Source organism: Aulonocara sp. 'chitande type north' Nkhata Bay, linkage group LG7 (genome assembly GCF_057382095.1).
Source record: "Aulonocara sp. 'chitande type north' Nkhata Bay isolate Kocher_YH1m ecotype deep benthic linkage group LG7, A_spYH_male_GT1.1, whole genome shotgun sequence".
NCBI classification, from domain to species: Eukaryota; Metazoa; Chordata; class Actinopteri; order Cichliformes; family Cichlidae; genus Aulonocara; species Aulonocara sp. 'chitande type north' Nkhata Bay.
In genome coordinates, this window is record NC_141350.1 from 27169873 (window position 1) to 27183835 (window position 13963).

Here is a 13963-nt window from a genome sequence, read left to right on the forward strand (position 1 = left end):
GAAAAACATGTTTTCTAATGGTTAAATTCTTATTTCCAATCCAATCCAACTTTATTTATAGAGCACTTTAAAAACAACATGGCTGACCAAAGTGCTTTCCAGTAAAAGAAAAACAGATAAAAGTTAAAAACCATACATTAAACAGACAAAGAAAGTTAAATAACAATAAAATAAATACATAAATTAAAAAAGGGATAAAATAAATCAGTAAATATTAAAACAGGAGTAAAATAGACAATAAAATATACAATAAATAAAACTAACAAAGTAAAAAAAGACTAAGAGCAACCAAAAGCTGACTAAAACTGACTTTCTCCTTAAAAACCTTAGAAAAAAGGTGTGTTTTTAAAAGTGATTTGAAGATTTCAAGTGTTGGGGCCAGCCAAATATGGAGGGACAACTTATTCCTTAATTTCGGGCCACAACAGCGAACCCATGTGGAAAAGAAATAGAAAAAAACTTATAAAAGACTTGCATCAGATTTGGCCTACTTCATATAGTGAATCATATAAGGCTTATATGATTTACTCATGAAAGTGGCCACTTTCTCATTACTTTCATATATTGTTTTAGGAAGTATCCAAAACATACAAGTTTCATTCATATAATTTTTGAAGGGATCTTATATCTGTTTTCACTCTTGTATGCTTTTCATACAAGTTTCACACAAGACAGATACAAACTTTATAAGATTTATATATATCTTTTCCATATGGGAAAGCTCAGTCCCCCTGGTGTTTCAGTCTCGACATGGGGACAGCAAGGAGTGGCTGGTCAGTTGATCTGAGAGACATTTGTGGAGTGTATAGGTGAAGAAGGTCTGACAGGTAAGTAGGAGCCAGGCCATTCAAAACTTTAAAAGCAAACAATAAAAATTTTAAATGAATTTTAAAATGGACAGGAAACCAGTGTAAAGAGGCAAGAACAGGGCTAATGTGCTCGTGTTTGTGTGTACCTGTCAGCAGGCGAGCAGCAGCATTCTGGACCATTTGCAAGTGGGATAGTGAAGCCTGATCAATACCAATATAAAGTGTATTACAATAATCAAGTGGTGAGTGGTCACAAATGCATGTAAAACTCTAAGTCACAAAAAGAGATAATAGGTTTGACTTTAGAGAGCTGCCTCAGCTGAAAAAAGCCATTTCTCACCACTCTACCTATCTGTTTGTCCATTTTAAGAGCTGTGTCAATTTTTACTCCAAGGTTGCTGACAATTGGTTTGACACAGGATGTAAGAGGACCCAAGTCAGGTGGTGGGACACCAGGGCCACTCGGCCCAAATATAATGACCTGTCTTCTTTTCATTAAAATTAAAAAAAAAATCAGAGCCAACCATGCTCTGAGGCATTCTAAAATAGGCCTGAGGGAGTGAGGGTCATTATGTTTCTGTCATGGCTACCGGACAGACTTACAAGCAGACAGAGTTTTTTGAAGACAGTCAAAAGAAATCAGTTTATTAACAACGGGGAACACCTGAGTGCTATATATATGTACAGTGAATTGGGAGGGGGGTCCAGGGCTCCAGGGAGAGGGGGTAATCCTCACACTCACTCCTCATCAACCACACTGGCTCCCAAATCTTCACTCACACCACCACACACAGGAAGGGTCCGTAATCTGGTCCAGGAGGGGGATATTCAGGAGATTCAACGTTCCAACGGCGAACTGCTCTGTGCCACTGCCTTAAATAGTAGCTGGGGAAATCAGCCAGATCAGCAGCAAGTGGTGACAATCACGCAGGTGTGTGGGCCAAGCGCGAGAGCCTGTAACGAGCTCTGCCCAGGCAGAGAGGAGCGAGGGAGAGGCAGAGAGGAAGAGAAAAACAAAAACAAAACCTGTAGCCAGTGTGAGCCAGCCAGAGAGACACGGGGACCATGACAGTTTCAGGGGTAGATAAATCTGACAGTCATCTGCATAACAATAAAATGACACTTTATGTTTGTTTGTTTTTAATAATATGGCCAAAAGGAAGTAAATAAATGCTAAAAAGAAGGGGCCCGAGGATGGATCCTTGAGGTACACCACATGGGAGGGGGGCAGAGGATGAATAAAATTTACCAAGTGAGACTGAGAAACTTCTGTCAAACAGATATGACCTGAACCACTCCAAGGCTGTGCCTCTAATTCCAACATGATGTTCTACGCGAGAAATTAAAATGTTGTGATCTACAGCATCAAAAGCTGCTGTGAGATTCAAAAGCACAAATAACACGGAATTCCCAGAGTCAGCAGTTAGTAAAATATCATTAAAAACTCTTAAAAGTGCAGACTCTGTGGTGTGAAGTGCTTTAAAACCTGATTGAAATACTGCAAAAAATATTTTTTGACTGTTTAAAAAAGTCTGCAGCTGTGAAGACACTACGTTTCCAAAATTTTAGGAACAAAGGGAAGCTTTGAAATAGTTCTGAAATTATACAACAAAGAGGCATCCAGGCCACGGCGTTTCAGCAGAAGCTGGACCACTGCCTGTTTAAAAGTTACAGGTACATCACCTAAAGTCAGGCTGCTGTTTATAAGCCTTTGAATATAAGGTCCAATAGTCTCCCAAACTTCTTTTAAAAAAGCGATGGCGAAGGACATCACTGGGAGAGCCAGACTTGATTTGGGTAACAATTTGCCCCAGATAAGACAGAGACACGTGGTCAAAATGGCTAAAACTGCCAAAGGTGTGATAATAAGTTATTTGTAAAGAAATTCATTAAGTTGTTACTAATTAAGGTTAATCTCCTAAGATCCGAACTCTTCCAATGGCATGCATCTCTTTGATATTTGGGCTGATTGGGACCTGATGAATGTAAAAACAAAGAATTGCCAGATTTTTACCAGATTTTTGTTTCTGGCAAAAATGAGATCCACATATGAGGATATTCGTTTAAAATTTCAATAGAACAGTGGCAGCATGATGTCCTTGTAAGTGGATATCAGGCCCTTGTAGAGCAAAATATAGTATTTTGGTCTAAACAACCAAAAATGTGATGTCCACATATGTGGACGCCAGGTCCAAGGAAGTTAAAGGAATGGTTCGCTCAACAGACCTTTGACATTTTGTCACCATGGCTACAATGCTGAAGAAAAATCTGGTGTTGTTTTTTCTTCAATAGTAAGATTAGTAAGATTTATGCTATTGACAATTACTGAGAATAGTAAGATTTTCCAGGTTTAGGGCTGTTTTAAAGAGCAGCGATCCATTTTTCCAGACTAAATGAAGATCTGATAAATAAGTGATACACCATTTCATCTCCAGCTTATGGTTATCTGCTTTAAGGTGCACATCTTAGAGTTACACCAGGGAGTCAAGTACTTCTTACTAGAGACTTTCTTTTTCAGAGGAGCAGCAGGATTCAGAGTCACAGTAAAGATGTAATACTATTGTGGGAGTCGAGTTCAGGTAGCTTACCTGCACGGTTTCTTAATATAGTTATAATTTGGGAAATCTTTAAATAGTTGTCTACCAAGAGCTTGATGAGCAGGCATAGAAAGGACAGCCTCCAGGAGAAACTCCACCCACAGGTGGGTCAGCGAAGCAGAGAATTCGTTCTAAATATTTGCTCCCTGGTTTTTAGATCACTGAGGAAATAATTACCCTAACATGAATTGTATACGGTATTACCTCACAACAGATATGGGAATGAAATATGGCAACATTGCAGTTCACATGTCAGAATCCAAAATGGTAAATGGCCTGTATTTATATAGCGCTTTACTAGTCCCTAAGGACCCCAAAGCGCTTTACATATCCAGTCATCCACCCATTCACACACACATTCATACACTGGTGATGGCAAGCTACATTGTAGCCACAGCCACCCCAGGGGGGCACTGACAGAGGCAGACTGACTGAATAGAGTCTAGAGTCTAAAGTGATATGATGACGAGTCACTTTTATTCTTAACCTTTTGTTAATTCAGCGTCTCATGTTTTTTACAGCTTTTATGGCTTGTCTGTGTGGTTCCCTGACATGATCAAACACCTTCAGCATGAAGAGTATGTGTCTAAGGTCCAGGTAATGTCATCTACTCATAAAAGAGTCTTAATACAGTATCATTTCAAATCTGGTTGATGTATTATCTTGTGTATGTGTTTTATGTATTAATTTGTACCATATATGCTACATCAGGCGGTTTTTGTTTTTTTTTTAGCTATGTGTATTTTTTGCAAAATATATTTTAACATTTATTTCAGCTTTTTGGGGGTAAAAACAACAACAACAAAAATTCACCCTGATGACACAGAAGGCAAACCACTTACAAAAACTCATATATCGAATATAATAAACTTGGCTTTAAAGGGTTAAAAATGAATCAAACAAGATTTGAGCACAGAAAACAGATTTTCATTGTTTTGTTTCTCTCTAGGTTATCCATAAAAAACGAGTGGAGAACATGATTTTTGACTTTCCTTTGGAGAACCAGATCCATGAAGAAGTAGAATACATCCGTGACAAGTAAGCTTTAATGCTGCTTAAATTCACTGCTGGCTTGAGGTTTATCTACTTAAATATGCTGTAATTTAATATTCATTCGCTGCTGTTTCCCCTCTCATCTGAGAAGCTTCTTCAGTTCTAAGAGCAACTGGTGGAGAGTCCCAGATTTTAAGGCCTATGGGAGTGTCTCCAACAGGGACATGGACCCCCTATTGACCCTCTACCTAATCAAGATGTGAAAACGGGTGTGGGTCACAATCAGCCAAGGTTTTGGGTGAACCCATTGTGAAACCTGGCCCCACCTTATCATGGGATGTACTGAGGTCAAATGGCCCAGGATGTGAGTGGGCGTTATTCCGTCTGGGAAGGGATCTCAAAACTGGATTATAGATGGCAGACAGTTGGTGTCGTAAACCCCCGCCTGTTTAAAGATGGTTGTTCACAGTGGACATAGATGGCTTCTTTCACTCCTCTTTCACTGTCTTCTCTGTCCAAAATGTGAACATTGACATCCTCAAAAGAGTGACCTTTGTCGTTTAGATGCAGATGGACAGCCGAGACTTGTCCCGTCGAGGTGGCTCTTCTAAGATGATCTCCTGTCTGAACTAAGGAAAGAATGGTTTCTTTTGTCCTGTCCGGTCTAAGAGAAAGAGCTTCATTAAAATAGGGATTTGTGTTGGTGTGTGGGACTGTAGCTGATAAGTTTATATTGTTAAATGGTAAATATGAGACAATGCATTTTAGATCATTTTATGGAGAAATGCAAAGTGATGTAATGAGTAGTGCAACAACTTACTTTCTCCTGGGAGTAAATTGTTAAGTGATCGATAAGGAAATCAGAATCACTAAATTCTAAATAATTCACATGCCCAGTCATAGAGACTGTGTGCATGACGGTTCATGTGGACACTGCCTGTGTCATCTGTGCTTAAAGTGATCGAGCCAGTAACCTAACAATCAGAGGCTTGGTGAAGTTATCCTCACTTCCTTCTGGACAGATACTGAAGCCCGAGCTTCCCCTGATTCATCCATCGGAGTGCAAGTGTGTGAATTTTAGATAAAAGTACTTAGGTATAGGTAAAAGCAAACTCTAGAGACAAGGGAATCTACCAGTAGCCCTTAAATCCAGTGATGTGAAAAAGCACCCAGGCAGTCTCACAATGATGTGTATGAGGTTAGTGCAATCTGGTAGAGGGGAGAACACATCAGCAAAGGGCTGCTGCAATTCAGAAACATCTGTTCTCCAGGCCATCACAAAGGAGCATAGCAAGACTGATAGAATTTGTTTGTCTGCCTGTAAATCAATCAATCTATCATTCGCCAGGATTGTTAGACAGTCTTCACCAGTCTCCATGATTGGGATAATAAATTTGCCTTGCTCCTGCCCTGTCAGTTGGCATCACCTCATAATCTTCATCATTCATTTGCCATGTGACTTTGAAGGGCCCTTGCCACTTCGCAAATAATTTAGTGGTGGAGTAATGGAGTAACATAAGCACTTTATCTTGTGGTATCCAGCAAATAGCTTTTCACAGGGAAATGGAATTGGAGGCCTGGAGTACCTTCTGCACTGCAAGCAACAGAAGATCCAATCACCAATACAATCAATGGTCCTAGTAGTGTTCATCATCACTATTGAACTTATGAATTGTGGGTTTTAGAGTCTTATTCAGCTGCTTCAACAGGCCATCTGTCTAGGGGTGATATCCACTGGTCAGAATCGACATAATACAGGGAGTGCAGAATTATTAGGCAAGTTGTATTTTTGAGGGATAATTTTATTATTGAACAACAACCATGTTCTCAATGAACCCAAAAAACTCATTAATATCAAAGCTGAATGTTTGTGGAAGTAGTTTTTAGTTTGTTTTTAGTTTTAGCTATTTTAGGGGGATATCTGTGTGTGCAGGTGACTATTACTGTGCATAATTATTAGGCAACTTAGCAAAAAACAAATATATACCCATTTCAATTATTTATTTTTACCAGTAAAACCAATATAACATCTCCACATTCACAAATATACATTTCTGACATTCAAAAACAAAACAAAAACAAATCAGCGACCAATATAGCCACCTTTCTTTGCAAGGACACTCAAAAGCCTGCCATCCATGGATTCTGTCAGTGTTTTGATCTGTTCACCATCAACATTGCGTGCAGCAGCAACCACAGCCTCCCAGACACTGTTCAGAGAGGTGTACTGTTTTCCCTCCTTGTAAATCTCACATTTGATGATGGACCACAGGTTCTCAATGGGGTTCAGATCAGGTGAACAAGGAGGCCATGTCATTAGTTTTTCTTCTTTTATACCCTTTCTTGCCAGCCACGCTGTGGAGTACTTGGACGCGTGTGATGGAGCATTGTCCTGCATGAAAATCATGTTTTTCTTGAAGGATGCAGACTTCTTCCTGTACCACTGCTTGAAGAAGGTGTCTTCCAGAAACTGGCAGTAGGACTGGGAGTTGAGCTTGACTCCATCCTCAACCCGAAAAGGCCCCACAAGCTCATCTTTGATGATACCAGCCCAAACCAGTACTCCACCTCCACCTTGCTGGCGTCTGAGTCGGACTGGAGCTCTCTGCCCTTTACCAATCCAGCCACGGGCCCATCCATCTGGCCCATCAAGACTCACTCTCATTTCATCAGTCCATAAAACCTTAGAAAAATCAGTCTTGAGATATTTCTTGGCCCAGTCTTGACGTTTCAGCTTGTGTGTCTTGTTCAGTGGTGGTCGTCTTTCAGCCTTTCTTACCTTGGCCATGTCTCTGAGTATTGCACACCTTGTGCTTTTGGGCACTCCAGTGATGTTGCAGCTCTGAAATATGGCCAAACTGGTGGCAAGTGGCATCTTGGCAGCTGCACGCTTGACTTTTCTCAGTTCATGGGCAGTTATTTTGCACCTTGGTTTTTCCACACGCTTCTTGCGACCCTGTTGACTATTTTGAATGAAACGCTTGATTGTTCGATGATCACGCTTCAGAAGCTTTGCAATTTTGAGACTGCTGCGTCCCTCTGCAAGATATCTCACTATTTTTGACTTTTCTGAGCCTGTCAAGTCCTTCTTTTGACCCATTTTGCCAAAGGAAAGGATGTTGCCTAATAATTATGCACACCTGATATAGGGTGTTGATGTCATTAGACCACACCCCTTCTCATTACAGAGATGCACATCACCTAATATGCTTAATTGGTAGTAGGCTTTCGAGCCTATACAGCTTGGAGTAAGACAACATGCATGAAGAGGATGATGTGGACAAAATACTCATTTGCCTAATAATTCTGCACTCCCTGTACACAGGAATTCATAAAGCTCTCTCAGTGTGTGGAACATGAATGATGTGCTCTGGTCCGTCAGAATCTCTTTCAGGATTCCTATGAGAGGAAATAACCTGAAAGTAGGGATGGGTATTGATAAGATTTTCACGATTCCGATTCCATTTTCGATTCTGTTTAACGATTCGATTCTTTATCGATTCTTTTTAAAAAAGGAGAACACACAGGTCGAATAGCTTAGAACTTTGTTTTATATCTTCTCTTTGAACAAGATAGAAATTTAGGAGTAACATGGCCTTACAAACCCAACAGTGAGATCTTAAGAGATCCAGCCTATGGCTCTTCTTTTTTTTTTTTTCTTTTTTTTTTTTTTTTGTGTGTCCCGTTTGGATCTTTAGCCATCAGAATTGTTGTCTTAAGGCCAAGAAAGATGCCGAGCGGATTTATTTTACCAAGTGGATCATCATGGCCTTGCCACATTGGTCCATTTGATTGACCTTTATTATAATTATGTATTTATTTTATTTTCAGTTGCTACAAACGGGACAGACATGACTGGGGGATAGGACAGGGAGAAAGAATGAAAGAAAGAGAGGGAGAGAAAGAAAACCAAAGGGGAGAAGAGACGGTGAGAAAGGGGGGGAAGAAAGAAAAAAAAAAAGAAAAACAAACAAAACACCTGGATCACCTGTATGGAGAAAAAAAAACAGAAGAGAAAGCAAACAACAAAGAGCAACATAATAAATATAACACCATCACAATAAACTAGCTAGCAGTAGATATCAGTAGATACTAAATAATAAACGATATTGTGCAGCACGCAAGATAGACGGTGCACAATGTGCTTTGAGGCAGCAGCCAAGAAAGCTGTAGTCCGCGTCTGTGAACACCCGTGTGTACACCTGTGTGCATACCTGTGTGGATCAGCATGCTTGTATTCCAAAGGTTTCTCCATGTAACGATCTGCTAGGGAGTGAGGGGAGCCATAGCCCCGTCCCCCAGGGTATGAAGCAGGTATGGAGGAGATCCAGGCCCCAGATATCCAGAGGCCCCAGAGTACAAGGACCCGAGGTGGACCACCAAAAAGGGGGGGGGGGAACCGTGCCACCCTCCTGGGAAGAGCTGAGTAGAGCCCCAAACGAGAGGTCACCCCGCAGCTACGGAGCAGAGGCCAGAGGGGGTTGCAGTGGCGTGCCCGCGGGCTCTGCCGGCAGCCAGCTATGCCAGAGAGGACCGAGCTTCAGGCCCAGAGGCCTGAGGGCACCCCACCCTCCGGAAGGGGCCCAGCTGGGTCACAGGCGCCAGGCCCCGCCAATCGGCCACCAGGAGTGAGCCGGTACATACATGAGCGCCCAGCCCCAGTCGACAAGAACCACCAATGCACCAACGTCTGAGGGCATCAGCCACCTGAAGGGAGTGTGGTGAGGGGAGATAGGCCTCCGTACTTTAGAGGGCCTGAGATGTACCCAGAGAGGTTGAGTCTAAGACCCAACCTGACATATAGACACAGACGAACAGGCACACGCGGACACAAACATGCATTCCTACCCCCATATACACAACCAAATACTCGGCACTCACCCAACGTGTAGACAGACACAAATAGACACTGCACAGACAGTCGCACTCCCCAAACATACTCTATATCCCAGGTCCAGGTACCGCCCTCAGAGGGGCAAGCCGCACCTAGACCCAGGAGATGTAACCCATCTCTCTGGGGTGGAGGCAAGCGGACCACCTCCTTATCTGCAGTAGCAGGGAGGCCCCGCATCCCAGACCCCAGTCTGACGGCCAGCACCTCCTCCCAGCCCCCCAGCCTATGGCTCTTCAATGGGGTGTCACAGGGTCCCCAGGAAAAAAAATTGCAAATGTAAAATAATAAAATAAACATTCTTCTGTAGCAATAACAACGTATAACATAAATTATTCTGTAGCAATTACACAAGAATATCCAGTAATGTCCCTGCCTACAATTAAACACATTCACTTACCGAAAATCGGGGGCATCTGCTGTGGCAAATGGGTGCAAGCCTTTTACCACAAACTTAGTCACTGCTCGGTGACATTCGTCTATCCTGGCCTGAAAGGAGACGCTACCGGTAGACCCCAGCCAGTCTATTTACAAAATCAGCAGCTGCGCAAGGCAGGAACTATTTGCGGCCTTGATTCTGTTTTGGCCCTCTATTTAATTTTCACCGGCACTATGGGACAACTGTGAAAATTATTATGTGCATGCTTAAAATCCACACACAATAACTCCACCATAGCTCAGGTTCTGAACCAGGCTCTGGTGGATTAGTGACTGTGTACAGCCTGAATCCACTCATGCCTGGCATATACTACTACTGCCCGTCACCCCTCCCAGGGTATGGGCCGCCAAAGGTAGATCTCCAGAGATTTCTTCAGATTTGGTGTATACCCCATATACCTCATTGCATTCTTACTGGATGGTGTATGTTCATCCTGAGCCTTGGAGAGCTGGTGGCCCAGACCACCTGACCAACCTCTTTGAGTGTACACTCATTCTGGAAATGCCTGGGAGGGGTGGCAGGTGTTTGTTCTGCAGGTTGGGTACGGGTACATGGTAGCTAGCATGATGGCCACATCCTCACCTATTCTGATGTCTGCAGTGGAAGCATATAAATGAATATCTGTCACCATCAGCTCCAGCAGCCATTGTTCTCATTCAGACTCCCCCAGCTCCAGTCACCTTGGCAGCATCCTTCAGTAGGGTGAAAAACGCACAGTCCTGTCTGCTTTGAAAATGGTAAATGTACTGGTATTTATATAGCCCTTTTCTACTCTAAGTGAACAACCAAAGCACCTTTTACTACTATGACCTTGGAGACCGGTGGAGAGGTTGCCATTCCCAACCGGGACAGCAGGCTCTGCAGCAGCTTGGTCTACTTGTCCAACAAAGCCTGCAGCGACTCTAGGTGCTTAAACCCATGCTTGCTCTGGGTGCCACACAGCCATTTCAGCTAACATTTGCACCAGTGATGCTACTGGCTGCACCATTTATTACTCAGATGTCATCTAGTGGATACCTTAAGCACCAGTGTGGCAATAGCTAGTTCTGCTAGTAAGGATGAGGGTCAGCTTGTGATTCGTTTAGATATTTATTTGACACACTTTCAAATCAATTCAATAACATTCAGTTCAATTTTATTTTTTTTAAACACCAAATCACAACAACAGTTGCCTCAAAGTGTTTTATTATTGTAAGGTAAAGACCCTACAATAATTTAGATAGATAAGTATTAATATCCTCCTGCACAGCGATAAATATAAGAATATGATTTAGTCTTGAATTTTTTCTGGCTTGTTACTGGTATGCTTTCTTGGCATAAGCCTAAAGAACCACAGAACCCTTGCTGTACCGTGTGATTCCTGGCTCAGTTTGTCATAAAATAGTTCCTACAGGTGAAAACTAAAAAGGGTGAGTTGGTATTTGACTGAATAAAAATAGCTTGGAATGGACAGGGATTGAGATGTAATGTATTTTGGTTAAATTAAGGGCAATTTGTGATTTGGGCTGTACCTCTGACTCTGAAGGACAAGTTATTAAAAAGGACATCCACAGGCATCGGCTGTTTTTATCTGTCTTCAGAGTTGAGCTAAAGCTTCAAATACAGCTGTTGCCAAAACATATCGCTGCAATTTGTTCGTATTACCAAATATATATTAAAAAACAAACAACAACAGCAAACCAATATTCACCTATACTTAATACTCTAACTCTGGGTATTTTAACATAGGGGTTAGAGCTAGAGCTCTACACTTGTGCAGGTACCATTCACAGCTGAACCTTAGCATTCTCAAATAAGGGAATGCATCTTCAAGTTTTAAGTACAGATATAATGTATATTTTGTTATATATTTTACAAACTTCTATGCTCTTTTAGAATAAAATGCACAGAATCAGGTTTAACTTTCAGTTTGACATGAACCACATGATTATAACAGGGCTTCTTTTTCCATACATTGTATTGCCATGAAGATTGTTCCACCATTTTCACTCCAACATGCTTTTGCATGCTTCAACTTGTGTCAGTTTTGGATTTATGCCCACTGTCCATTCTGATTCTGTGCTGATAGCAATAGAAGTGAGAGTCCATGTTTTCCATTTCTCAATCTGTATTCTCACCTGTACTTGTGTTCTTGTAGATTATTGAACATCCTTTATATAGCATCCTTTAAAACTTATATATAGCCAAGTTCTAATTAAATCATTATCTTCTACTGATTCAAATATGAGAAATCTGCCAACAGCTAAGCTTGAGGAACGACTGGTCATGACCTACCTGAAACAGGAACAGATGAAATGCAAACTAGAATAAATTTTGCTGTGATGCTCATGGATTTGGGTTAGGGTTAGGCAGGAAAATTCAACGTTAGTATGGTGCATTATGTATTTACAGTGCTGCTTGAAACCATACCTACACCCTATGTGAATATTGTCTTCTTCAAAAATTGACTTTATGGTCATCATTTCATCCCTTTAAAAACTCTTTTCCAGCAGTTTCTAAATTGTTGTCACCTACAAACAACACACTTAAAAAACTAGGCACATAAAATGTATGCTTACTTCTTACTTCCTGAAACTTCAGAAACACTACCCTGTATGCAGGGACCCTCTGGAGACAAAACTCTGCTTTAGTTATTCCACTTAGTTATTTAGTTATTCAGCTTAAACAGAAACTGATAAAATGAGTCCCTTAAATAGTTTCTTCTCCCTCGTTTAAGTACCTGTTAAGGAAACATACCTGTAGTGGAGTTTTTGATTGTAGATAATTTTGTTTCGGTGCAGTCAGGTACTGACGTGTTGATATGTAACATTTACCAAGAAAGCTGTGGTTCTATTTTGAAATTGCCCTTCTGTCCCTAAGGATTTATATTCCTGAGGTAAATTTGAACTCAAGAACACAAGTCAGTGCTTTGATTTGAGAAAGGCTCTTTGTCCATCCCATTCTCATAGGTTCATCAATATAGAGATGAAGTCAGTGAAATTTAAAGACTCTCTGTTTGAAGACTGTCACTTTGAGAACATCAGGTCCTCTGAAACAGTGTTTGAGAACTGCACCATCCACTCCACTGTCTTCTACAACACAGGTAAGTTTGAATGGGACAATTTGTTGGAATTGGTTGCAGCTTTGGTATAGAAACGAATGTGAATGTGAGTGAAAATGGTTTCTACCCCTCAGGTATGAAAGGCTGATAGGGCATTATCGTCACTCTGCTGGGCGGGCAGGTGGATAGCACCGTCATCCAAGTTCGTCAATGCAATAACTAGAGAACTTTACATTTTTATAAAGGGTGTCTTTATTGAACGTTATACCTACATTTTCTTTCTTTTAATATAATGTTAATCTTTTGGGAGGGCTGTAGCACAGGAAGAACAGCAGGTCACCTACTAATGGGAAGATTGGTGGTTCAATCCCTGTCTGCTTCAGTCTCCATGCCAAATATCCTTGGGTGAGAAACCTACCTTAAGTTACTCTCTGATGCATCTATCAGAGTATGAATGTTAGATAGAAAGCACTTGCATAGAAAAAAAATGCTTGTGTGGTTGAATGAGGCAAATGTGTAAAGCACTTTGAGTGCTCAGAGGGAGTAGAAAAGTGCTATATAAGAGCCAGTCAATTTATAATTTCAATATTTGTTTTTTGGATGACAGAAATCCCAGCGATTTTGAAAATATTAAACCAGGATTTACTCTACTGCTTTCCAATTGTCTGCCTCCAGTGATTTTCATTTAGAAATGTGGTTCCACATTTTTCATTAGTTTGAGAACAGTCACAGGCTTCAGCTAAACATTTTAATTTTTTATCACCAAAAATTAATATAATAATTACAATAATTAAAACTGTGAGGTTCTATGTCCCTGTCATTCAAGCCGCAGTTCCTAATTACAGTGTTTGCCCCCTTCCTGATTTTCTATTTTTTGTGTATGTTTGTCACACAGGTCATCAAACAAATGTAAATATTAGACAAAGATAATACTAGTAAACACAGAATATAGTTTCTAAATCTCTAAATCTCTGAGTCAGAAAAAGGTTACAAAGCCAGTCCTGAAGCTGTGGGACTCCGGCAAACCAGAGTGAGCACTGTTGTAAAACATGGAACAGTGGTGAACATTGCCAGAAGTGACCGGGCACAGAAATTTACCCCATGAACGCAGTGACAACTTATCCAAGATGTCACAAAAGACCCCAGAACAACATGCAAAGAATGAATATATGTAGCTCTGTGTTCCAACATTCA

General features: G+C 41.1%; 1 protein-coding gene across 2 annotated transcripts in view; it reads left to right on the top strand.

Annotated features, from left to right (window-relative positions):
• LOC147325298 (synaptic vesicle glycoprotein 2B-like) overlaps positions 1–13963 on the top strand; it is a 44871-nt gene that overhangs the window by 21445 nt on the left and 9463 nt on the right. For both annotated transcript variants that reach the window (XM_086299748.1, XM_086299749.1), the window contains exons 11-13: positions 3928–4003; positions 4356–4444; positions 12678–12811. In XM_086299748.1, the coding sequence (XP_086155874.1) occupies positions 3928–4003; positions 4356–4444; positions 12678–12811 (299 nt within the window). The remainder of the gene's footprint in view (positions 1–3927; positions 4004–4355; positions 4445–12677; positions 12812–13963) is intronic.